This window comes from Gobio gobio (genome assembly GCF_949357685.1).
Source record: "Gobio gobio genome assembly, chromosome: 9".
Classification (NCBI taxonomy): domain Eukaryota; kingdom Metazoa; phylum Chordata; class Actinopteri; order Cypriniformes; family Gobionidae; genus Gobio; species Gobio gobio.
In genome coordinates this window covers 9050792-9078737 of record NC_137115.1, presented here as the reverse complement: position 1 = coordinate 9078737, position 27946 = coordinate 9050792, and the positions used below count along the sequence as shown (strand labels likewise).

General features: G+C 37.2%; 2 protein-coding genes across 4 annotated transcripts in view; one reads left to right on the top strand and one right to left on the bottom strand.

The window, feature by feature from the left end:
• The first annotated feature begins 1487 nt into the window (after nucleotides 1–1487).
• On the top strand, nucleotides 1488–21294 carry arfgap2 (ADP-ribosylation factor GTPase activating protein 2). Of its 2 annotated transcripts, XM_079824678.1 has the most exons (17): nucleotides 1488–1578; nucleotides 2300–2418; nucleotides 2569–2641; nucleotides 2851–2982; nucleotides 5450–5530; nucleotides 6284–6398; nucleotides 6494–6550; nucleotides 6955–6999; nucleotides 9420–9472; nucleotides 10419–10555; nucleotides 12880–13011; nucleotides 13188–13316; nucleotides 13394–13543; nucleotides 13621–13747; nucleotides 19679–19769; nucleotides 19880–20001; nucleotides 20080–21294. In XM_079824678.1, exons 1-17 carry the CDS (start codon nucleotides 1507–1509, stop codon nucleotides 20098–20100), a joined length of 1656 nt encoding a protein of 551 aa, XP_079680804.1. In that variant the 5' UTR covers nucleotides 1488–1506; the 3' UTR covers nucleotides 20101–21294. The 2 variants fall into 2 exon arrangements, with proteins under 2 accessions (XP_079680804.1, XP_079680805.1); XM_079824679.1 differs by lacking the exon at nucleotides 6955–6999.
• LOC307131173 (para-nitrobenzyl esterase) overlaps nucleotides 21215–27946 on the bottom strand; it is a 19829-nt gene continuing 13097 nt past the window's right edge. The window contains exons 9-10 of one of the 2 annotated variants that reach the window (XM_079824676.1): nucleotides 22922–26060; nucleotides 21215–21729 (exon numbers count right to left, since the gene is read on the bottom strand). In XM_079824676.1, coding sequence (XP_079680802.1) covers nucleotides 25918–26060 — 143 coding nt within the window. In that variant the 3' untranslated portion in view covers nucleotides 21215–21729; nucleotides 22922–25917. The remainder of the gene's footprint in view (nucleotides 21730–22921; nucleotides 26061–27946) is intronic. The other variant, XM_079824677.1, reaches the window with a different exon arrangement.

Below are 27946 nucleotides of genomic sequence, written 5' to 3'. Positions count from 1 at the left end.
ATGAGGAAGTGACGCAACTTCCGGTGGAGCGCCTTAGGATTTTACGTTAGTAATATTTGGTTTCTTAAATTGTAATAAAAGTTTGGAAAACGAGGCATACATTATTATTACTTATGTTTATGTTACTTATATTGTTATATATGTATACATATGTTTTATATTTGTCGCTGTAAATTTAGTAATCAGAAACTTATTTTTCCCTTGTGGTGCTTAAGGAAGTATACAATTAAATAGTTATAATAGCATATAATATAGTTATATAACAATGTATAGTTATAATAGTGATCATATATAGTATTTTTATATTTATATATACACCGTAGTTTGACAAAAAAATGTTTTTCAAATATTTGGTTTCTAAAATTATGATAAAAGTTTGGAAAACGAGGCATACATTATTCATATTTTGATTATACTTCTTATGTTTCATATTCATCGCTGTAAATGTAGTAATCAGAAATCTATTTTTCCCCTGTGGTAATGGAAGTATACAATTAAATAGTTCTAATAGCATATAATATAGTTGTATAACAATGTATAGTTATAATAGTGATCATGTATAATATTTTTATGTTTATATGTACACCATTGTAGTTCGACAACTTTTTTTTCAAATATTTGGTTTCTTAAATTATGATAAAAGTTTGGAAATAGAGGCATACATTATACATTTTTTGATTATACTTCTTATGTGTCATATTCATCGCTGTAAATTTAGCATATAATATAGTTATATAACAATGTATAGTTATAATAGTGATCATATATAGGATTTTTTATATTTATATGTACACCATTGGTAGTTCCACAATTTTTTTTTTTTTTCAAATATTTGGTTTCTTAAATTATGATTAAAGTTCGGAAAACAAGGCATACATTATTATTCTTTTGATTATACTTCTTATGTTTCATATTCATCGCTGTAAATTCAGTAATCAGAATTTGTTCCCCCCTGTGGTGCTTAAGGAAGTAGGTTATACAATTAAGTAGTTATAAATAGCATATAATATAGTTATATAACAATGTGTAGTTATAATATTTATCATATATATATATTATTTTTGTATTTATATGTACACCATTTGTTATGTAATTGTTGTTTTTGCATTAATAAAAAATCAGGGATTTAAGTTGCATTCTTAATTTTACATTACATAGATATTAGATTAAAAAAAATCATATTTTTGTAATTAATCAATTAATTCCTTTTATAATAAAATGTTGTATTTATAAATGCAGATTTCTCTAACACTGCATATTTCTAAAAGTAGCTTTTCCCTATACTGATGCTCCAGTTTTTGTTTTTGTATTATTATTTATATATTATACGAACTGTCTGTTATACATGTGTTTTCACTCATAGTATATGCGACATTTTCTGTGACATTTAGTTTGTTAATGGTCTTCAAAAGCGTTTGTCTCAAAGGACTTGTGTTTTTTCGGAAACATCACTTCCGCCTGGTCTTTCCTCTCTAGTTTCTGTTTTCACTCTGCTCAGTTGGCAAGATGGCGTCGGAACCGAACAAGACAGAAATTCTCACCATTTTTAAACGTTTGCGCTCTGTACCTACAAACAAGGTAACACTCGAGGTCTTATTGAAACCTACATGTGACTGTTTTCATTGTGGGTCGAACCTATTCTGAGGCATCCTTATGTGTGTTTCATGTGGGATTACGTGTCATTTGTTTGTCGCTAAGCCGGTGCTGATGGGGCCTCAGTGCCGTCCAACACATACATGTTTACAGACCAGCGCTAAACTATCAAACACTAAAGACTTTGTATTAACGAGATATTAGGGCTAAATTAGCTGTATCAAAAAATAAATAATTTGAGTGCAGGTTTACGGGCTCTATCTGTTATATGAGAATGACGCAGTGGCGATGGAAAATGACTCATCCTGTAATAATCTTCCTCAAAATCCACGGAATTGCCTGTCTGTACTTTCCCAAAGATGGATCAAACTCATTCATATAGTAAAATCTGTATATTGGAGCATGGAATCGTGAATTATTGTACGCTCAGATTGGATGGTTAGAAGATCTTTTAAGTTTACAAGATGTTTTGGACTAATTGCTAAAAGTTAAGGTGAAGTTTTTGTACATTCCTTAATATTCCTGATTTTCCGTAAATACATATTACTGATATTTTATGAACATCTGGTTTAAACCAGATGTTGAAACCCTTTGTCTGTCTGCAACTATTTAATAGCAGGGTAGCACCACTGTAGTTTACAGAGGTTTATTTATAAAAGGTATTATTTAAAAAATATATATATTTAATAAAACGTTTTGTGTCTAGGCCTGCTTTGACTGCTCTGCTAAGAACCCGAGTTGGGCCAGTATTTCATATGGAGTATTTCTGTGCATCGACTGTTCTGGGATCCATCGCTCCTTGGGAGTGCACTTGAGCTTTATCAGGTTTGTCTGACTATTGTTTTTCTACTTAATTATATTATGCTGTCATGCGAATGTCTGTTAAAGGTTTTATTCACCCGTGGTGTTCCACAATGCCACATTCATTTGTTAATAACAAGGCAAGTGTTGAGGTGTAGAGTATTGTCTTTTCAGATCCACAGAGCTGGACTCCAACTGGAGCTGGTTTCAGCTGAGATGTATGCAAGTTGGAGGAAATGCCAACGCGGTTAGTTATTTTTTTCCATACCCTATAATATAAACCTAGCCTCTTAAAGGGTTAGCTCACCCAAAAATTAAAATTGGCATCATTAATCACCCTCAAGTTCCAAGCCTGTATGAGTAAATGACAGCATTTTCATTTTTGGGTGAACTGTCCCTTTAATATAGCTATTTGCGTGAGCCTATATTGTTACATCACTTTTTCTTTATGCACAGATGGGTTTTTTCCGCCAACATGGCTGTACCACCAATGACACCAATGCAAAGTATAACAGTCGTGCGGCTCAGATGTACAGAGAAAAGATTCGACAGCTTGCCAACGCTGCACTCTCCAAGTATGGCACCGATGTGAGTATACAAACCTCATTCTGTTCCAGCATTATCACTGCCTAGAAAGTGAACTATGCTCCTTGGGTTTGTTGTCAGCATTATTTAATAAAGGAGATATTTTACTGCCATGCTGTTAACATGCTCTAAAAGCAGGGCCTTCCAACCGGCTTTGCTTCAAGACCCAGATTTGACATCATGTGGCAACCCAACACTATACTAAATTAAATCGTTCCTTAATAAAAGGCATGTTTTTATGAGGCGTCTAAATGTTAAGGTTCTAAATGCTAATAATTCACAGAACTGCACATATTGTGCATATCACAAACCATGTTTTATCTCTATTGCAAGGGAACTTGTTTAATGTAGTCTGGGCTGTATATTCTTTTTCATAGATGAGTTTGATTCCATGCTTTTATTTGATTACTTTTATGGTTAAAATTTTCCCTTACTTACTGTAAAGCTATAATAACAGATGTGCAACCTACTAATTGTTAACCACTTTTTATTTTTTATTTGGATTATTTTATATATTTTTGGTAGCACTTTACAATAAGGTCTCATTTGTTAACATTAGTTAATGTATTAAAAGTGTTAGTTCACCCCAAAATGAAAATTATCCCATGATTTACTCGCCCTCAAACCATCCTGTGTATATGACATTCTTCTTTCAGACGAATACAATCAGAGTTATATTGAAAAACGTCTTGGCTCTTCCAAGCTTAATAATGGCAGCCCAAAATTTGAAGACCAAAAATATGCATCCGTCCATTATAAAAGTAATCCAAACGACTCTGAGGGGTTAATAAAGGCCTTCTGAAGCGAATCGATGGGCTTGTGAAAGAAAAATATCCATATATATATATTTGTTGAACACTTTGTTTATTGAAATGTAACATTATGCCAGTATATTACAAATAAAAAATAGTTAGATCTCTTTTACATAATATAAATAATAGTAAACAACAGCAAAAACAAATAGCAAAAACAAAAAAATTAAAGAAAGAAAAGGTACAGCTACACATTAAGAAGAGTTGGAAATAGTCATGCATACAAGAGGAGCAAATCATGATATTAAAATGGGTCATGTAGAATAAACAGTCAATTATTAAATGACTAATGGTTTAGTAATGAAATGTGGGTGAAGATAGGGTGACAATCAAGCTATTAATCTCTTTCTACCTCATTCATTATATTACTAAAATCAGATTTTGAAATAAAGGACATAAAGGGTTTCCAAATATTCTCAAATAAAATATATACCTTTCAAAATATATGTAATATTTTCATCGACAAACAAAAGGACATATTATTCATCCACTGTACGATAGATGGCCTTTCCACTTTATTCCAATACATAGCTATTAGACGCTTTGCTTGAAGTTTACAAGTGTCAATGAGTTTACGCGTGCTGCTACATTTTACAATTTTCTCAGGAAAAATCCCCAAAATATACATTTCTGGTTTCAGTGGGAAAAAATATCCTTATATGACTTTATCAAGTAAAATATCTAGCTTCCGCGAGAACGCCTTCTGTATTCAACTGCCGCAAAAAGTGTAACGCTTCTCGCAGTGAAAAAAATGTCATCGTTACGCTTTTTCCATAAGTTGAATACGAAAGGCAGTCCGCCAGAAGCTAGATATTTAACTTTATAAAGTGTTAAATATGGATATTTTTCTTACAAAACCCATTGATTCGCTTCAGAAGGCCTTTATTAACCCCCCAGACCCATTTAGATTACTTTTATAATGGATGGATGCACTTTTTTGGGCTTCGAATTTTGGGCTGCCATTATAAAGCTTGGAAGAGCCAGGACATTTTTTAATAAAACTCTGTTTGTATTCGTCTGAAAGAAGAAAGTCATATACACCTAGGATGGTTTGAGGGTGAGTAAATCATGGGCTAATTTTCATTTTTGGGTGAACTATCCCTTAAACTAACATGAAATAACAATGAGTGCATTTGTTACAGTATTTATTCATCTTTGTTAATGTTAGTTAATATAAATACAGTAGTTTGTGTTCGTTCACAGTGCATTAACTAATGTTATCCAATTCAACTTTTGATTTGAATAATGTATTAATAAATGTTGAAATGAACATTTAACTAAGATAAATAAATGCTAAGTTCATTCTTAGGTCATGTTAACTAATGGAACCTTATTGTAAAGTGATACTATTTTTTTTACTTTAAATATATTTTAATAGTTCTTTGTGGTCTTTTAATTATGTAATGCAAAAAGAGATCTGGATCTGCAAATTTTTTTATATGCAGCTGTTATGTTTGTGATATTGAATAAACTTTGAGCTTGAGTCACTGAACAAACTCCACGTTCCAGCAGTGTTTTTGTTAGCTTTATCTTCCCAGACTCACTGGTTATGAAAGCACACCTGATGTCCAGTGTGTCTGGAGACTAGAGCTGCATTCAGAGCATTCATTCTGCTTTCTGAACCCTTTTTTTTCTTTTCTTTTCTTCTCACTGTTTAGCTGTGGATTGACAGCTCAGGCTGTGCTCAGCCGTCACCTGTAGAGAAGAGAGAGACTGACTTCTTTGACGAGCACACACAGGTAGGACACACACGCTGCATATGAAATCGCATACTTTCTTGAATAGGTACTTGTCTTACTTTGCGGCTGTTAAAAAAGTATGTTCTGAATGGTATAAATGTTATCCAGATGTGCTACATTCGCCATGTTGTCATTATCATGTGACCTACCAGCATCAGTTGCGTCACTTCACTGCCATTCACAAACTCTCCCCTGTGACCTCATGGGATAGTAAAGTGTAGTAAAGCAATAGGTCATCCAGGTACTTTTTGCCTACTGTTTTATGAGTACTACATACTATTCTTGTCTCATACTGTTTTTCGCCATATATAGATATAGATAGTAGGGAAGTCTGAGTAGTGAGTAGTGCATTTTGACTAGTTTTACATGTCTAAAGGAACTTTTCATTTATGCTTAAAAAGAGTTTTACTGACCATTTAGTTGACCATTGCAAGGTCAGAGGGGACCAGTTTATCTTTTTGATATTGTGTGTGCCAGAAACAGGATTTCTTGGAAACCTGGAAATATCAGGGAAATATTCAGGGAAAGAATAAAATATTTTAATTTAATAATTTTCTCTAAAATATTTGATCAGTAATGGCATTTTGTGAGTGATAAGATATTTAAAATTCCTTATTCTGTAATTGTGAACAAATGAAAATTGTCAATGTTCAGTTTCACTCTCTCTTTAAGTTTTGTGCTCATGCATATATGCCATTATTATTATGACTTGTTGATATGTAAAATATAATCATTGTGTTCTCGTACCTGCAGCCTGCCAACAGTTGGGACATGGCGTCCCCTTCCCTTACAGATCAGAACGGAGCCATAATCGTTAGCCCTCAGCTGGAGCAGAGCAATCCTAAGAGTTCAGAGACTACCAGCACTCGTGAGTGTAGTGCATCACACACCATAACGCATGCATTTAAACAACATCATTGTCAGTACTTTTACATGTAAACATTACTTTTCCATGTGATCCAGAGTCTGAAGAGGGTCCAAGCATTGAAGGACTGAGCACTAGTCCTAAAGCCACAATAGGTAAGTGTTTGTTTGCTGGTTTGTGTGTGTGTAGAAGTGCTCAGGCAGAATGTACATTATCATCAGAACATCACCATGTGTCTATTTCTCCCTTCACCATCCATTTCCCCATATTATTTTTGAAGTGAGATCATATCACCAAACAGTAATTAACCCCATAAGCAAGTCAAGCTCCAGGACCTGTATATCAACATTTTTATGGACAACAGCAAATAATGAAAACAAAAAAAATGCTGTGGTACTAAAACACCATATTTTACAAATATTATAATGACATGAACATATGCCTATGTACTTAAGTCTTTTTAAAATCATATCTATATGTAATAACAAGTGAGTAAATGTAGTTCTGCTCCATTTATTGCAATTGAATTCAGAGTCTGCTGTCTGTTCTGTCAATGTAGAGAACTCAATGAGATTGGCGTCTGAAGAGTGTCAAACTTCTGAAGGTGATTTGAATGATTTTGAAATGCCTATTGGCTGATCAGAAAGAAGCAGCATGGTTCTGCGCTTGACTGACACTTAATTTGAGTGTGTGTGTGTGTGTGCCGCTTTGGCTCCACCCCTTCCTCTTTATCATATTATTACTGCAAAGCTAATTTTTTCATATTTAAAAATTGCCTTTACTGCTTTAAAAAAGAAATACATCTTCTTACTGCTTCAAATCTATTGAGGGTGTCATCAGGGGCAGTGTATATATTGCACCGACACAATTGTTGGCTGGGATTACATTTTTTTTTTTAAATTGAGATATTCTGTGCTAATCAACATTATGAAACAAATGCTGTTGATAGAGCTTAAAGCCCGAGGTATTCTTCAGCCGTCTATTGTTGTTGCCATCCCATGTTATTGTTGTCATTTTTTCGAATGCTGCCTGTTATTGCCAACATTTGAACAACCTAATTAGTGCAAAAGAAATTCAAGGAAATTATGGAAAAATATGGCTGCTCGCATACAGTACGTGCATACTATGATGATGAGAATTTGTCACATGCACTGTAAATATACCGTAATATACACACAACCTGCAGCAAACTTTGCGCTTCACTTCTTTTGTACCTGGAACAATGCTTGGAATTGATCATTTTAATGAGTCAAACTAAAAAAATTGCTAGAACGTGATTTCCCTAGTATTGTATGTAAAAGCACAACTAATATATAGGCTATAAAACTCTTCTTATTCACAAAGTATTTGTCAATTCATATTCCTAAAGTGTGGTAAGTTGTCACTGGACTGCTTTTTGTGGCCCTTAGGCCATGTGTCCACCAAAGCGATTGAGAGCACTCTTCGATGGTGCAGATTTTTTTCTGTTGAGGCGCTTTGGTTGCTATTATACATAATATCCGCAGAAGTGTTACTAGCAGGGCTTGAAATGAACACCCGTCAAATGTGGGTGGATTTCAGCGTTGGTGTGTAACGCAGTCACTCACACTTTGGATGGTTGAATTTTATAAATATTTGTATACATTTTTTTCAATTGTAGTCTTTTAAAAAGGCATCTGAAATAAGCTAAGTGCATACATATTGATACTGAAATATCTGAAACTCTTCCAATACTCATTTTCCGCAGCACGTTGACACACAAACCCACCTCCCCTCACTCATTTCATTTGCTCCAGATTAATATTTTTGGTGTGACTGGGCTTGAATTTCGGCGTGGGATTGCATGTTTTGCGCATAATTTTACTCATCCCTACAGATTTTATGCTCACACCCAAAGTCTGCACACATAAAGCCGCCTCTCAGTACTAAATTAAGTTATTTTCGCTGCTTCTTGCACTTAAACAGTCATATACACACAAAATGATGCAGTCAAATACACACAAAATAATGTCAAAATGCCAGTCTTGGCAAGTATTCACATAAACACAGTCAGTTATGTTTTAAGTGAACATAAACAGTTGAGAAAGAAAACGCATGTGTAACAGTATAACAGTGCGTCAGGTCTTAAAATGATGTGATTTTTTAAGAATATCTATATGGCAGTTTTTCCCCATGGTATCGATGTCAAAATTGTGGCCAGTGAAAATGCTGAGTGTCTGGTAAGTTTGGAAAACCACTACCCACAGTGGCTGGTGAGCAAAAAAGTTAATGTCAATCCCTGGTTACTAGTATCTGATTTCACAGATAGAAATAGACGCTCAGTGCCTTGTCGCGCTGCTGGCGTTATGTGGCTCTCCCATTGAAAACATTTGAAAAATACACTGTCCTTAGGAAAAGACGCTTTGGTGGACACACAGCCTTAGTTATTGATGCTACCTTTTTAATTTAATCCTTGATGCATTCACTTTTTTTTTTATCAATCTCATTTCTGCAATTTAACAAAAGTGAAGCCATATGTTGCCAGTGTGTAAAGTCACTCACTGACCCAAAAGGTATAATAGGGTTTTCTGATCTCATAAATGGCTCTCAGACACTTCTGGACACAGAAATTATGATGTGGTATTTCTGATGTGCACTTCCGGTCTGGATTGATATATGCCCTGGAATGAGATTGGAGTGGCTTTTCATTGATCAGGAAGCTGTGGGTCTAAATCTAAAGACCAATTTCAGCATTCGTCTTAGTACAAAGCTTCCAGTCGCCCCAATGTTCAATTTGTTTGTTGCTCATTGGTACAGTTTGCAATAATAAAGCATGAATGTTCACATGTACACTTTCAACACACTCTTGCTCTTATAATCTAATTGATTGTGTGTTGGTGTAACCTCTTGCCTTTCCTCAGGCTTTGCCGGCATGATATTTCTCAGGTCCTTGTTGGCCGTGGCCTCTATCGCCATGCACTAATGTTCCAGAGAAGTTGTGCTCTCTGGAATAATCTAGGAGGAAATGCTAGTTTACTTTTTTCTAACTGTGCTGTCCGTTTTCAGATGTGAAACCCTCCATCATTGGAAAAAAGAAGCCAACCACTGCAAAGAAAGGGGTAGGTGAACAATCAGTGCTCTCGGTCACTTCCTATTCGGGGAATTGTGTTTCCTGATCTTGCGGTGTTCAGTTTTTGTCAGTAGGTGTCAGACTTGTACAGAATCTAGAACTGTGGCTCTGCCTCCAGCTAAAGAAGAGAACCAATAATCAATGCAGACGTGCAAGTAATGGCAGAATCTGAATGTCAATTCTTCTAATAAATGTTAGACTAATGTAATGTTTGTTTTACCCTATTCAGTTTTTCAGATTTTTTTATTTGATTTATTTAGTATGGTGTTTTAAGCATTGAATCAATTAATGTCACAACCTGTCAACATCTGTATTGGTCATATTTCATCTCGGAATCAAATAGGATATTATATTTTACTTCAAGGATTATCATTTTCATAATTAAGCATTATTGTGTAGTTGTCATTAATGAGAATGAGACTTTTTTTTTTGCATTGTTGTACTGTAATATTGACTTTGTGTTAATTTAGATAAAATCAGTAGTATTTATTGTACTGCTTTTAAGGGGATAAATGTACTTAGTCGACATGAAACGTGAGTTGCGATAGTCTTTTCTTCCCTATTGTGAGTATTGTGACGTGTTGGGTGGGAGTTTTTTTGTCTATCGGTAATTGATTGGACAGTTGTTGTTTGCTATTGGTGGATCTCATCTCATGTGAGTGACAGGTTGTCCTGCCCTCTTGCCAGTAAACAGGCCATCAGGGAAGAAAAGAGATGTTGCTGCAAGAGGGGGAAGTTATTTTGATTAAAGATTACAAAGGCACATGAATTTTTATAAAATGAGCACCGATAAATCATTTATAATAAACATTGCAATATTCCCTAAAAAGGAAGAATTGTCTATTCCGTCTGCAGAAGTATACACTATCATTTAACCTCAAAGCTCATGGTTATCTTTGCAGGTGGTAATTTGAATAATTGTCTTTATTTTTTAGCTTGGAGTTAAAAAGGGTCTTGGTGCCCAGAAGGTGAGCAGCAAGAACTTCACTGAGGTGGAAAAACAAGCCCAGGTGGCAGAGAAAATGAGAGAGGAACAGGTCGCTGAGGCCAAGAAACAAGCCGAAGAGTCCATGTGAGTCTCCAGATTCAACAAATTCAAAATCTGTCTGATTAGAATTGTTGGAAAGGTGTTGAAAAACTGAGGCCCTGTCCACACGAACATGGGTATTTTCAAAACCGCAGCTTTTACTGTGTGGTTTGGCCATTCGTCCACACGCAAACGCAGTCCGGACACTGATTGGCCAACATTGGCTTTACGGTTAGGGTTATTTTGACACCTGTTGGTTTGGCATGCGCTTAAAGGGTAACTTCAGTGGTTTAGCATTAGGCTGTGTATCAGTAGAAACCCGGTAGTATATTCAAATTATGGTACTTTCCCCCCTCATATCCCCCTGAGACGAGAGAATTATGCATTTTATTTCTGGAAAAATTCCTCCGATGACACAAATATCGTCATTTTGCGTCATCTGAGGATTTTTTGGCCAGAGGCAAAGACTACAGTCACTAGATGGAGCTGTTCCGCATGTTATCAACCCACCCACAGGGGAGAGATCTCACGCACAGAATGTAGACAGACGACCGCACAGACAATCATAATAACGGATCGATGCAGAGCAAAGTGAGTGTTTCAACTTTTCAATGAATTCCTGTGATAGTTTAGCTTCCATATGCGATCTGAAAACGTGCCAGACTGGCGCTTAACGTTACCTCAGCTTTGCTCAGCTCTTCGTGTGAATGAAATCTGACACTGCTGCATCTGTGCCGTGACTTTCGTTCAGCTCACTCACACTTTATTGAAAACACATGTTCAGTTTTTAATTGTAGTGTTTATTCTCTAACTGAACGAAATTATTGTATTACCATGAAGATCAAAACGACGGTGTACGGAGTGGCCTCATAGGGCAGCGAAGCAAGTGCATTCTGGGAGTTGTTGTCTTTCATCCACATGAGAGAAAAAATACATTTTGTCTTTTCTCAGTCTAGAAGGCACCAAATTCAAAAATGATTTCACATTTCTACTACATAAATGACCCAGTTTAAATACAAAGCTTAATGCTAAATCACTGAAGGTACCCTTTAACAGCGCTTCATACCATGTTTTTGTGTTTTCATGTGGATGGAGGAAAAAAATTTTTTTTTTATAAAATACCTGTGTATACACTAATGCACTCTTGCTCTATATGGAGCAAATGAGCTGTTCCACTGGGTCCTAAAGTCAGTTTCTGTTCAGTATGCATTCAGATACACATTTTTTTGGTATTTTTAGTTTGAATTCTGAGCATTTTTTGTTTTGTCTACTGAAGCATTCCTCGCAATACATTCGTTCTTATGGGGGTCAAATTGGATTTGTTACTTTCTATAAATTTCAACCACAAAACTCCTTGAATTTGTGCATTCGTGGTTTAAGTGTGACAAAAGTCCTAGGGTCTTGGACCACTCCGATGAATTCTCAATAAATAAATAAAAAAATAAAAAACAATTATATATATATATATATATATGTATGTATATATATGTTATAGTTATAGTTATAGTTTCAGGTCAAAATGACCCGAGGGAGGATGAGGGCTAAAAGTGAAGTACTTCACTAGTGGCACCTAGCAGAATAATAAAAAGAAAAGAACAAAAGAAGCATATTTTTAAACAGCCTTGCAAGCGTCTCGTTTATGCGTCGCACCTCCCCCATAACTGAAACCTGACGGTTGCTCGTGAAGTCCTCTTTCAGCCCTTTAAAGTAGGCTACTTCCAATAAAAGGTCCAATATATTAGGAATACTTTTAGCTGTTTTGCAGTGTGTCATGAGTAAGCAACTGAGTTGGCTAACACATTCAATGTAACATAACCCATCAATGTACACTCTGATCCGGCTTTCATTTCCACCGCTAACAGTACTCTTACTTCATAGGTTTAATTAAATTTAAAATTAATTAAATACATACATTTTTGAAGGTGGATTTTGTCTTGCATTTCTGTAAACAAAGCCAAATTTCTTCAACCGTGATGGATCAATAGTAGCTAAACACTCTCTGACTCCGCCTGCTACAGTAGCCACGCCAAAGCTCTCGTTATAGGCTGAACTGAAAGACATTGACAGATCTGAGCGGACCACTCTTAATGTTTAGCTGGTGCCTCGTGGGCTCAATGTTTACACCTTTGGGGAAGATAAACCCATGAATGGCATATTAGTAGTAGTCAATGATCAATAAGTTGGGTTAAGAGAATGTATTTTAACATGAAAAATCTTACATGCTTCACCTTTAAAGATTTTGCCCTGTCTTTAAACTGTTGAATTCTCAAGCATATGTTTGAGGAGGATAGTGCCTCTTCTAACAGTGTAATCGGAGCTATAGCTTTAGCATTTTTTTTTTCCTGATTGCTTTCCCCCTTATCTCACAGGGTGGCCTCGATGCGACTGGCCTACAAAGAGCTGGAGATTGACAGGAAGATGGAGGAGAAGAAAATGCAGAACCTAGAGGGGAAGAAGAAGCAACAGGCGGAGAGGCTGGGCATGGGATTCGGTAACAGGAGGTAAAGACACAGCGGCAACCTCGATTAAACCACTGTCACATTAATTTCATCACTCCCCTCAAGCATGACATCACCGTCTTCAGCAGATTAATAACCCAGAACAGACTGATGTGTTTGTGTGTTTGTTCGTTCTGTTAATGTGATGTTCATCTGATGCTGTCCTTGATTTTCTGCAGTGCCGTGTCTCATTCCGTGATGTCTGAGATGCAAGTGATCGAGCAGGAGACCCCAGTGGGAGTCAAATCCTCCTCTCGCTCCAAGCTGGACATGTTTGATGAGCCTGGCTTTGCCTCGGGACCGCCAAAGTATGTTTGTGACGGACAGCATTTTTGTGTGTGTGTTTGTTTGCATGTGTAATTTGTATCATTCATTGTGATCTCAGGTACAAGGACAACCCGTTCACATCTGGAGACAGCTTTGGGGCGCGGTGGGACAACGATGGAGGATCATCATTCTCATCCTGGGCTCTGGAGAAGGATGAACCTAAAGACAGTGAGGTCACCATCTCAAGCATCCAGCCAATCGGAGAAAGGTTGGTCTGTCTGAGTCCGTGTAGTCCGTGATTTGATTTGTGGCCGGTTTTATGACTGTTGACACAATGTATGTCAGGTTACCCAGCCGACGAAAGCCCGATGTGTCCGTTCCAGCCGCAGAGTCTAGCGAAGCACGACAGAAGTTTGCCAATGCTAAAGCGATCTCATCGGACATGTTCTTCGGCCGTGAGAGCAACCCAGAGGTACTATAGGCCACTAGACCTTCAGTACATTCAGTTTTATGACTCTGACTGATGTTGTTGCCATTCATTTTGACACAAACTGGACACTTTGGTGAAACTTTGGTGTTTAGGTGTTCATAACATTATCATTCGATTATTACAATAATTGAACACCTAAACACCAAAGTGTATTAAATCATAGTACACAATTTTATGTAAATGTATTTTATCATGTCTATTTTAACATGTGTAATTCACTGCCCGGCCAAACAAAGCTGCTGTTTGAATTTAAATAGGCAAATGCTTAAGAGTCTGATTTATGGAAGCTTGTTTCTGCCACAGAATAACACATTTTAAAAGATGATTGTGACTTTTTATCTCTCAATTGTGACTTTTTAACTTGCGATTGCGACTTTGTCATGCAATTTTGAGAAAAAGTCAGAATTGCGAGAAAAAAGTTATTACTTTTTTAAAAATCATTCTGTGGGTTAAACAAGCTTCCATAATGATTGGATTATTATTGCTATTATGTTTTTAGCATGTTATATGTAGGGCTGCCCCTGACTAAATATTTTTCTAGTCGACTGGTAGTCGTTCATTGAAGCCATTATTCGACTAATCGCACGTTTATATTAATTGAATTACTTAAATATATACTGAGGGCGGAATATGCCTATTCCGCGCTCAAGGGCACACACAACTCTTGCCGCAAAATAAATGATTATCAAAAAAAAAAAAGAAAAATTATCAAGAGACAATTTAATTGTTTATTAATAAACTGGTGTTTTCTGAGTCCGTGTCGGTTGCAAAGATGTTGACGATGCTGATTCAAACACTCGTATAGATGCACCTTTCATAAGGATTACATAATCAGAGTATTTATTTTCGATTCAAATTGGTTTGTTTAAAAGTAGACATTTCAAGCTTTCTATAGATACACTTGTCTGTGAGACAAGTAGCCTATCTGCTGAGTTTCGGTTCATTTATGTGACTCGCTGCAGTTCAGGGAGACTGAGACAGCAGAAAGTGTATCTGGTTTGTTTTCTTTATTGTACAAAAGCACGTTTTGTTGTTGCAAGTGTACACAAATAAAGTTTGGAATGATGTGTTACTCTTATCTGTATGACCAAAAATGTAGTATTTTAAGTTGAACATGCAGCGTTGCTAATACTTTAGCTGCTACACTCCGCACGAACACTTGGATATGCACCTAATAATAGCGCATATTTACCTAGGTTAACGTTTCAAATGATAAGCCATATTTGAGTTTGATGGATGATGGGCGAATGTTTGAATTTCCTGCCCAACACACTGTAATTACCACAAGGACCCGCCGTTAATGATCTGTCCCTCACGGACTGCATGACTTTGCCACTTCCTGTGGAGTTTTTTTTTTCTTCTGCGACTAACAGACTAATAAAATCTTGGTCGACTAAGCTAGAGCCCTGCGCAGGACTTTTTTCTTAAACCCGCTCCCGCTGAATGTATGACCAGGACTGCCCGCTCCCACAACCTATGTGTTCCATGCTCGTGTCCATTCCCGCGGACTTTATCTGACAGCAAGGTTATTTTCGTAAACGAAAACTAAAACTATTGGTCAAAAAACATTTTCGTAAACTGAAAAAAAAAAAAAAAAAAACATAATAATGAAAAACTTAAACTAAACTAACAACTCTTACTGAAAAACTAACTGAAATAAAATAATAATTAGCAAAAATAAATATTAGTTTTCGTAATTTATAAGCTCTCTGTGGCGGAGAATCTGACCTGTGGCGGTTGAGGATGTGTCTGTATATGGCGCTACTGCGCGTGATCTGAGTATGGGGAGATATGAGATTTAACCTGTGACGCGACGCATGCAGTGAACACACATCGCTAGTCCTAAACGGCTGCTCACACAGAATCCGTTCGTGGCAGTGAAATGGGAAATTACACAAGGTAATGCGACGCACGTTAAACTCCTTTTAACCTCGGCTCACTGCTTTTAGAACGCCGTTTCATACGCGATGAGAGACACAGGTGCAACCGCAACTACTAGTAAAGTTACTACTGTGTGTTTGAGATTTCATGTTTGCGGAATATTGACAGGCTCAAAGGTGTTATCATTGTTTTTACAAATCATTTACTACTAATAATATTATTATCCGTGTGGATACATTTCCCCACAAAGTAAGGAATACCAGGACACACACACACAGCTTATAACGTTAATTGTTTAACAATATTTCATCTTTAATATGAATTTATCATTTTTACTTTTATATTTTTACATTGCATTTATTTGGTTCTTTGTTCAATCTCAGACGATTGTTTGACGTATAGGTCATAGTTTGACTCTTAAAGGTGAAGACCCAACTTTATGCATGTTTTGTAGATTCCCCTCTCCGTTAAACATGTTTTGTTGGACTGTCCTGGGTTAAAACAAGAATGCTCTTTTGTCAAGTTATTTCACTTAAGGACTTATTTAGTAAGATTATGCATGAAAAGGTTTTGGATTTTTTAAAATCATAAATTGATTTAAAAAATCTTGTATAATATGACTTGTTGTGTTGGTTTGCTTGATTTTATTGTAATTATGTGATATATGTATTTTTGTTATTGAATTTTGCCATGAATATAGCCTTAGATGCTGACATGGCATTAAATAAAACAATCTGTATTCCATTATTTTATTTGTATTATTAAGATGTCTGCATAAGAGTAAACTCTAATCTGTGCAAACATTAAAGTTTGCTGAAATTAAAAATCTTGATTTGGTCTCTACACTTCGTTCTGGTAACTCTGCTAAACTATAATTACTAAAACGAAATATATAAAAACTAAATAGAAATGTGTTTACAAAATAAATGCTAAACAAAAACTAGCAAAACAATTTTTAAAACTTAACTGAAATTTGCAGAAAAATTGAAAACGATAATAAAATAAAAACTTGCAAAATGCAAAACTATAATAACCTTATCTGCCAGCTTGTGAAAAATGTACAGATATACTCGAGACTAAATATTTGTTCAAGTTAACATCCAGAATAACAGACTTTAAACATGAATGTGTTTAAATAAGATGAAGTAACCAATGCTAAACCAAAGCACCACACATGACAAAAACATCCTGTTTTTTTTTTTATTAGCGTTTAAAACATTAACCGTTAAAACAAAACCGCAACTAGCGGTGCCTCAGTTTTAGGCTACTGCATACACACTCACCAAACGAGTAACTTGGAAATAACTAACCCTGACCTAACACAGAGAACTTTGAAAATAGGCTATAGGCCTATTATTTTAACAAATTAAATACAAAACTAAATAAATAGAATGCCTAAAAGAAATTCACATTATAGCTTGCTCAACAGGCTAATGCAAAAAGGAAAATAAATAATTCTTAAAAATAACGTAGACTACTTAACAAACAAATGAATTTGATCACCGGGCCTTGCTTTGCTTCATATTACTATGAAGGGAAAGCATATTGCTGACTGACTCAGTCTGCGTCTGTCTTCCAAGATCCGCCCACACACACTGAATGCCCTCTCTGACGGCGCACTAGATGCTTTTGTCAAGTAAACAGCCGCTCTAATTTTCTTTCTTCTTGTGTGGACTCCATTTCTACTACACGCCAAATCCCACCGTTCCCTGCGGATCTCCCACTATACCGCCCACTCCTACGAGATTTGCGTTGTCCCGCGGGAGCCCAAACCCAATGCAGCCCTCTAGACTAAGCCTCTTCTAGTCAATTAACATTTAGTCGACTATTAGGGGCTATACACTCACCTAAATGATTATTAGGAACACCTGTTAAATTTCTCATTAATGCAATTATCTAATCAACCAATCACATGGCAGTTGCTTCAATGCATTTAGGGGTGTGGTCCTGGTCAAGACAATCTCCTGAACTCCAAACTGAATGTCAGAATGGGAAAGAAAGGTGATTTAAGCAATTTTGAGCGTGGCATGGTTATTGGTGCCAGACGGGCCGGTCTGAGTATTTCACAATCTGCTCAGTTACTGGGATTTTCACGCACAACCATTTCTAGGGTTTACAAAGAATGGTGTGAAAAGGGAAAAACATCCAGTGTGCGGCAGTCCTGTGGGCGAAAATGCCTTGTTGATGCTAGAGGTCAGAGGAGAATGGGCGACTGATTCAAGCTGATAGAAGAGCAACTTTGACTGAAATAACCACTCGTTACAACCGAGGTTTGCAGCAAAGCATTTGTGAAGCCACAACACGCACAACCTTGAGGTGGATGGGCTACAACAGCAGAAGACCCCACCGGGTACCACTCATCTCCACTACAAATAGGAAAAAGAGGCTACAATTTGCACAAGCTCACCAAAATTGGACAGTTGAAGACTGGAAAAATGTTGCCTGGTCTGATGAGTCTCGATTTGTGTTGAGACATTCAGATGGTAGAGTCAGAATTTGGTGTAAACAGAATGAGAACATGGATCCATCATGCCTTGTTACCACTGTGCAGGCTGGTGGTGGTGGTGTAATGGTGTGGGGGATGTTTTCTTTAGGCCCCTTAGTGCCAATTGGGCATTGTTTAAATGCCACGGCCTACCTGAGCATTGTTTCTGACCATGTCCATCCCTTTATGACCACCATGTCCCCTTTCTCTGATGGCTACTTCCAGCAGGATAATACACCATGTCACAAAGCTCGAATTATTTCAAATTGGTTTCTTTAACATGACAATGAGTTCACTGTACTAAAATGGCCCCCACAGTCACCAGATCTCAACCCAATAGAGCATCTTTGGGATGTGGTGGAACGGGAGCTTTGTGCCCTGGATGTGCATCCCACAAATCTCCATCAACTGCAAGATGCTATCCTATCAATATAGGCCAACATTTCTAAAGAACGCTTTCAGCACCTTGTTGAATCAATGCCACGTAGAATTAAGGCAGTTCTGAAGGTGAAAGGGGGTCAAACACAGTATTAGTATGGTGTTCCTAATAATCCTTTAGGTGAGTGTATGTTTGCCAACAGTTCTTCTAACCCTAATACATGTGTAGCTTTTCATTTCTTAAATGGGAGGTTGACCCAAGGTCTGTTTCTAACCGTGTCCTTTTTTTTTTTTTTTTTTACCATTTCTGCGCGTGCTCTCTCTCTTTTTCTTAGTTACAAAACCGAACCCGACCTGAACCCGAGGCTGTTCATTAAACATTAGCCCGAACCCGACCCGAAACCCACAAGTGACATCACTAACCCTGAAATTGACATAAACTCCGCCCCCAGGAACACGCAAACCAAAGGGGTGGGATTATCATGACAGAATATGCTAATCAATGACATGAAGATAGTTAACTACACATCATCTACATAAATTAATCAACTAACCATTCAGGAACATCTTGTTGCATTCTACATGTAGTGTAGTCAATCAGCTTCCTAGCTCAGTAGTCAGGGCACTGATCAGGACATAAGTCAATGGGCTGACTCCCTGATCAGTGCCCTGACTACTGAACTAGGGGGCTGATTAAGACGCACCCTTAGTCTCTCCATCATTGTCCGACTCCGGTTTGAACATAAAAGGATTGAAGTGTTCCGCCCCATGAGCAGCTTGTTCTTGAAGCTCCGCCCCATGAGCAGCAGCTCATTTGCATGTAAAGGGACACACAAAAACTGCACATTTTTGCTCGCCCTCAAAAAGTGACAGTTTTAACATGCTATAAGAATGATGTGTGGGGTATTTTAAGCTAAAAGTTCGCATACACACTCTGGGGACTTATTTTACATCTTGTAAAAAGGGGCATTATATGACCCCTTTAAACAACCATATTCCAATATGACAATGTCAACATTCATCAGGCTCAAATTGATAGTTTTTTTGGCCGAGCAGTGTATATTTACCGTTTTACACATTTTAGAGAGAGAGAAACTTTTTTTAAAAAAACAATTATTTTTATACATTATATTTACATTGTTGATATAAATGTAATTGTTCTCTACTAGTATGAAGCAAAGACTCGTCTCGAGGGCATGTCTGGAAGTACCTCCATCAGCTCTGCTGACCTGTTTGGTGACGGCAGTGTGCGTTCCTCCGGTAAACACATGCCTCTTTATCTCTCCATGTTGCCTTAGTACATTGTGTATCTGAGACTTTGACTGTGACCCTCACTGCGTGCGGTACGTTCATGTGTGTTGTCCCCGTAGGCTCAGCAGGATTTGATAGCGTGCTTCCCTCTGGTCCAGACATTGCCCAGTTCAAGCAAGGTGTGAAGACTGTTGCAGGCAAGATGGCAGTGCTGGCTAATGGGGTTATGAACACCATTCAGGTGAATGCACGCATTTGCTTTATATTTCACCGCACGCTTCTACGGCAGCTGTGTTAACTCTCTCCGATCACGTTTCAGGATCGCTACGGATCTTACTGAAAGGACTGCGTTAGACTGAAATGGAAGTCGCATCAAACAGGACACACCTCACTGCTGATTGGATCTGGTCGGTCTTTCCTACATGAACACACATCAGAGCGAGCGAGAGAGAAAGACGAAGACTTGTGGAAAGACCTGGGAACTCTCGACCTCTCCCCAGACCACTGTAGACACTCTTGCTGACAGTATTTTAATTTCTTTTTGAGGACTCGCGTTTTATTTTCAGATAACAACAGAAGCACTGGACAGAGTGTAAAGTTTGTTTTCAGAGTCGCAGTGATTTGTTTGAACTAACGGTCCCTGTTTTCTATGCCATGTATTGGTCTTTGATTTCAAATGGTTATGTATTTGAAAAGTATTCTGTCTGGAATTAAATGTATAACTGAACTTATAGCGCTAAAATATTCTCACGGCTTTCTTTTTTGTATATTAACGCTCTCCGAAGACCTCAGTGCATTCAGTAAACAAGGAAAGGGAACCCCGTATGGTATATTTATAAATTGAGCCCATTTCCTAAATACAATCGTTAAGATTTTGATGCATTGTCATAATTTTACATTATTAGTAATTATGATGACGTTTGAGTGACTAAGTGATAAAATTACAGTAATATTGTGCAATATGTTCTCGCTTGTCAGGGACGAGTTCTTGAGGTTTTTTTGTGGATGTGTGAGTGACACCTGGAGTTTCAGGACGGATGATTTTAAACCGAACCGTGTTTGTTTTGCATGCCAGCATAAGCCGAAGTCACCGGTGCTGTACAACGAGGCAGATTTCCAGCATTCACTCGACGTATTTACAGATCGAATTCTCAAGAAACCAAACTGACTGAGGAGGTTTATAGTGACGTGATTTAATCAACCTTTTAAACGAGACTTCCCTCAGTGTAGATGATAAAATGACAGCTGACGAAATAGGTTTTTATTTCAAATTAACCCACTGAAGTGATGTCGTCCGTTTTCTGGTAATGTGCATGTACAGTACCGTTTTCTTGTACATGCATTACAGCCTTTCTTTCTTTTTCTTTTGGGTTTAAGCCAGACTGGGAACTGGTGAATGGTATTTGTCTGCCTGTCAGCTAAATTTGAAAATAAAGAACAATCCAACAACCGCCTGGAATAAAAGCTTTTTATTGTGGCCTGTTGAGAAGAACCTATTGAAATGTGTGTGAATAAAGAATGAAATTCCCCCTACAACAGTTGTTTAAGACTTTGATTCAGTCCACAAAATCATTTTATGACATAAGCGTTACAGATAAAGTGCAAAACAAACGAGTGGTAGTAATGTAGTTAATTCAGACAAGAGTACAAAGAGTAGGTTTTGACCCTTTAACCCTAATCAAAAAGACATCAGGACGTTAACCCTATAAATCCCACTGTATCGTCTGATATGCACATTTTTAAGGCATCATGATCAACTTAAAGTAACATTCCTTTCAGTGTGATTGTAAAAACCTCCACCTTCAGGTGGTTACATGTGTCTTTTTGCTGTGAAACTTTCACTGATTTTAGGCAACCATAATACATAACATTTTACAATAAGGTTCACTAGTAAACATTAGTTAAAGGGTTAGTTCACCCAAAAATGAAAATAATGTAATTTATTCCTCGCCCTCATGCCGTTCCACACCTGTAAGACCTCCGTTCATCTTCGGAACACAAATGAAGATATTCGTGTTGAAATCTGATGGCTCAGTGAGGCCTGCATAGCCAACAATGACATTTCCTCTCTCAAGATCCATTAATGTACTGAAAACATATTTAAATCAGTTCATGTGAGTACAGTGGTTCAACATTAATATTATAAAGCGACAAGAATATTTTTGGTGCAACTTATATAGTGATGGCCGATTTCAAAACACCGCTTAATGAGGCTTACAGAGCGTATCGAATCAGCGTGTTGAATCATGATTCGGATTGCGTGTCAAACCCATAGACTGTAAAAAAAAACATATGGACGTATTGTCCGTGACGTCACCCATAGGATTCTGAAGGACCGTTTTGAAGTGTAAAGTATGGGCGAGCTGGCCGTTGCCGTCTTGCCAGTGCGTCATCGCGCGTCACTCCCGGATAATAGAAAATGAGCGAAGAGGCGGGACGTGGGCGGAGCTGAGGTGATGGCGGGACGTGGGTGGAGCTGAGGTGATGTGATGACTAACAGACAGCAGATAAATGACTATCCACCTGTCACTCAAAGTGGCCACGCCCTTAATTATGCAGAACTTTATATAATGTAAACGAATGAGTTATAAAAAAAATCACCCCCTCACACTTGTCATGAAGGGCAAAACTAGCCGTATAGACCAAAACCACAATTTGTACCAGGCTGTAAACATGTGTTTTTCTGCTTTAAAGTTGGGCATTTTAACATGGGGCTCAATGAGATTCTGCTCCCTTCTGGAGCCTGTCGATGAATTGCAGTTTAAGTCACTTCCGTATTGGCTTCAAGAGAAACTGGGGGTGGTTGCCGCTTGGTCAAACCGCCAAACTGCTGAAATCACACGACTTTGGCGCTCCGTGCCGCTGATTCATAACGCTCCGAAGCGGTGTTTTGAAATCGGCCATCACTGTATAAGTCGTTATTTAGTATATCAAAAATATTCTCGTCGCTTTATAATATTAATATTGAACCACTGTACTCACATGAACTGATTTAAATATGTTTTCAGTACATTAATGGATCTTGAGAGAGGAAATGTCATTGTTGGCTATGCAGGCCTCACTGAGCCATCAGATTTCAATACAAATATCTTCATTTGTGTTCTGAAGATGAACGGAGGTCTTACAGGTGTGGAACGGCATGAGGGTGAGGAATAAATCACATTATTTTCATTTTTGGGTGAACTAACCCTTTAACTACATTAGTTGACATGAACTAATAATGAACTGCACTTATAAAGCATTTATTTATCTTTGTCAATGTTAATTTCAACATTTACTGATGCATTATTAAAATCTTGGTAGCATTAGTTAATGCACTGTGAACTAACATAAACAAACCATGAAGAGCTGGATTTTTATGAACTAACGTTAACAAAGATGAACTAAAGCTGAACAGAGGTGATGTTCATGGTTAGTTCATGTTAACTAATGCATTAACTAATGTGAACTAATACAACCTCATTGTAAAGTGTTACCAATAAATCTTACATTGTTAGTAATATTTAGTAATAAGGCGACCACTTGCTGCACTGAAGCAACTTAGGTTTACTTTATGTTAAAATGTTCCAAATATGATACAACAGTCTTTAGAAGAATGTTATTTTGTACATCCCAATTATCATTGATTGTTTTGTCCACCACAATAATATCTACAGAGCTTTGATCATAAAACTAAGCAATCTTGTTAAGACATATTATGAGATAACGGATAACAACTGATATTTATATGCATTTTATGCAAGTAGTCTGTTACTCTTATAAAGATCTCATTATTTACATTATAAACTATCAGAATTGAATCTTACATTTTGGGCACATAAGCAGCAACTGCACCAAATAGCATATTTTTGCTCAGTTTGGGCCTCTGAATAAAATTAGTTTTTTCTCCTATATCATGTAAGCCATAAAGCCTTTTGTATCAAATATATGATGCTCAACTTATGATACGGTTTCATTTAAAGGTACACTATGTAATTTTTTTTGTTGAAAATGTAATTTAGATGATGAGTCAATACTCCATCAATCCTTCCAAAACGTGTTTTTGCGTAGCCTACGCCGTACCCTGATGTGCACCTCTCCAAAAATGTAACAACGCGTCAATTCTACGCGGACTGCAAGCGCTGTGATTGGTCTGCTAGAACCCCTCCCTCAGGGGTACACATGCTCCATCTGCATGTGTAACTACACGTCGACGCGGACAAGGACGCAGAAGTATAAATGAAAATTGACGCGTAGTATAAATCAGCCTTTAAGAGTGTTGATATTTTAGATCGGGTGGGATGTTTTTTTGGGGAAATTGCGCGCATATGTCACTCGCCATATCCGTAAATAGAATAAAGTTGCTCAGGGCTACTTTGACGAGTATGGTGTTGGACTGGCACGGATTGGTTGTCACAACGAGCGAGAAAGGTTTATAGTGTTAAAAAAAATGTCAGGGTCAGGGCTTTCACGTGCTCCCATTCAGCAGACACCTTTCATCCTGTTGTACAGGGGCAGGGCGACCTATGACCTCTCCATTCATTCAGCCATGCCAGGCAAATGGGGCTGTTTAATAAAACACAACTGTTCCTGGATCAGATTTAGTTTGATAGCGCTCCAGGTGGTGTGATGTTCCTGATGCCGCAGGCCTTAATTCCAAAGTCTGTTCAGGAGTGGTAAAAGACCCTTTGATCACCGGTACAAAAACACACATAAACGTCACCTTCTGTTACAGCAACATCTACCTACAAACAAAAGATCAATGTAGCCGTACGTCCTCCTTCGGTCTTATTTGCATAGCAGTTAAATTAAAAGAGGGCGATCAGAGAGCCGCATTATCCCTTTGTAGGCCATCATTGTGTCCCTGGCTTCTCATCCATGTCAAAGCTTTGGATTTGCTTAGTCACACAATCAAAGAATAACAGGTTTGAAAGCAGCAGACTGGCTGTTTTCGGAAAAATTTGAGAATGGAGACGATTAGTGTAACAAACAAACAAACAAGGAAAAACCTGAATAATGGGGATTTATGGCTCAAAACAGCCTTCGGATTCGCTCATTCAAATGCACATTCAGACTCACTCAGTCAATTCAATTCCCTTCTTAGCTCGTAGCAAAATTAAACTCAGAAGTTCTTCGTTCACAGCTCAGATGATGGAATGATAGAACGACAGAAGATGATAGAGATATAGATGGAATGATTGATAGAACGACAGAAGATGATAGAGATAGATAGATAGATGGATGGATAGAACGACAGATGATAGAGATAGATGGATGGAATGATAGAACAACAGAAGATTATAGAAATAGATGGATGGATGGATAGATAGAATGACAGAAGATGATAGAGATTGATGGATAGAACGACAGAAGATGAAAGAGATAGATAGATGGATGGAATGATAGAACGACAGAAGATGATAGAGATAGATGGATGGAATGATAGATGATAGATAGATAGATGGATGGAATGATAGAATGACAAAAGATGATAGAGATAGATAGATGGATAGATAGAATGACAGAAGATGATAGAGATGGAAAGATAGAACGACAGAAGATGATAGAGATAGATAGATGGATGGAATGATAGATGATAGAGATAGATAGATGGATGGAATGATAGAACGACAAAAGATGATAGAGATAGATAGATGGATAGATAGAGAGACAGACAGACATATATAGATTGATAATTTCTCTTTATCCCTAAACAGATAATATAGATTATGCCTTTCATTTTGTCCCCAAAATAAAAGACATTGATGCACAGTAAGAAAAAATAGCCCATAATTTGGTCTTAAAAATTTGATAATAAATGTTGAAATTCACATTGTGGTCTCTAACTTTGTAGAATTTGTTATAGTGTCAAATCTGAGCACAATCTGAGATACATTTCCAGATTATAAATATCTGAGTCTCCATTTGAGTTTGAATTGATCTCATTGCGCTCTCTAGGAGAAAGAATGAAGACAGTGAAGAGATCTCTGCGATTTTGCTTTCATATGGAAATATTTTCCTGGAGGTGCAAGCAACTGCACAGAATTCAGCCCACGCTCTGCAAAGTCTTATAAATGTGTCAATACTGTATAATCACACACAGTGAAGCCTTGCTCGTGTCACACAGATGAAGATGCAGTGGATGGGTCGATACAACCAGTGATGATGATGATGAGGCTCAGTTGATCCAGGCGTATGAGTAGAAGTGGTTCTGCTCCCACAGGTCACACCTCTCTCTAGAGTAGCTCGTTACGAAAGAAGCGTTCTCGTCCAGCAGGGCGACGTGTGAGGGGAACTCCGGCCACTCCTCTGGCATCATGCCTGTGAGATTATAAAGAGTAACAGAGTGTGAATAGAGTGACTGCCTAAGGCTACCGAAAGGTTAAATATGAAGCCTTATGTCTACTTCTAATTTATTACTTTCAACAGTTCAACTAATCAAAAAAATATTTGTGTGTGTATATTACATGATACAAATGTTGTATTATTGACCAGTTTTAAAATTTTATTAAATTTCTGTTTCTGAAATCCATCCTTCTGCTGGGATCAGAATAATCCAGATTTTTTTAGATCAAAGGTATTCTAATCTTACTAAAAAGTTTTGAACAACACAAACTTATGATTTGAGCCAGATCAAAACCAAGATTGGATTTTGTGATCTAACCTGATTTCAGAAACCTTTTTTTCTTTGAACTATTTCCAAGATTTGATCCAGCCGAAATCTGATCAGATTACTCTTGAACAACTGGCCCCTGGTGGGATCCAACATTCCTGCTCTTGGCAGCAGGATTTAACATTCTGGTGAATGAACTAGTCATCCCATGATGCATTGCGAATGACAATCGAATCAGAAACAACAGTACAATACAAAAAAAGTTTAGCTGCAAGCAGTGTTGGGGGTAACGCATTACAAGTAACTTGAGTTACGTAATAATATTACTTTTTCCAAGTAACTAGTTAAGTAACGCATTACTTTTCACATTTCCAACAAAACATCTGAGTTACTTTTTCAGAAAAGTAACGCAAGTTACTTTTTCACATTAATTTGACTGACAGCTCTCCTGCCCCCATGTTGAGAAAAATAAGTGCAGAGGCGTTGTGTATGAACATGAGGGTTATTGTAGTTCTAGACTAAATGTGAGCATTTATTCATCTCACAATAAAGATTCTGTACTCCTCAAAATGAATAAAATCAGTCAAATGCAAAATCAGAGTACTATGCAAACCTCCAATAATTAAATAAATGTTAAATAAAACAACAATTTTTGTGCATAATCTACCTTTATATTTAATTTACCAATGTCTGCTGCTGACCTTTGATGATGATTACTAGATTTTGTTTTTTTTGGGTAAAAAAATGTTCTCCTGCGTCCTACTCTTCCATTATCCAGAATGGCAGCACAGCAGAGCTGCACCCTCTACTGTTCATGCGGGAATCTGCATTTTTACCTCAGCCTGGGGCTTATTATTCCAATTTTGGGTATGAAGAGGTCTTTACCGTTGCACAAAAATATAACTTTTTTGTTATAAAAAAAACAAAAAAACAAGCCCAGCCCAGGTGAGAAAAAGTAACGCAAAAGTAACGTAACGCATTACTTTTCTTAAAAAGTAACTAAATAAATCAATTAGTTACTTTTTAAGGGAGTAACGCAATATTGTCATGCATTACTTTTCAAAGTAATTTTCCCCAACACTTGCTGCAAGTCAGTATAATAAAAGTATAAAATGCATATAGAATATTTCACAGTGATTGTGTAACATTAGAGCTCATTAGTGCTCAAGGTTTACACTGCATAAATAAAAATATGTTCTCTAATGAGAAAATAAATAGGATTTTTCTATATTCCACAACCCTATAATTTTGGCCTTAGACCAAAAACAGCATTTATTTGAAATAAAAATCCTTTGCAATATTATAAATGTTTTACTGTCACTTTTGATCAATTTAATTTGCCCTTGCTAATCCAAAAGATTTATTTTAGAGATGCACCGATGTATTGGCCGATTTTTTATCAATTTAAAACCATCTGCATTTCGGCTATTGCATAAAAAAAAGGCTGTTACCGACGGTTTGATTAAACAACAAAAGACAAAAAAAACAACAACTTTCTCTCTCTCTCTCTCTCTCTCTCTCTCTCTCTCTCTCTCTCTCTCTCTCTCTCTCTCTCTCTCTCTCTCTCTCTCTCTCTCTCTCTCTCTCTCTCTCT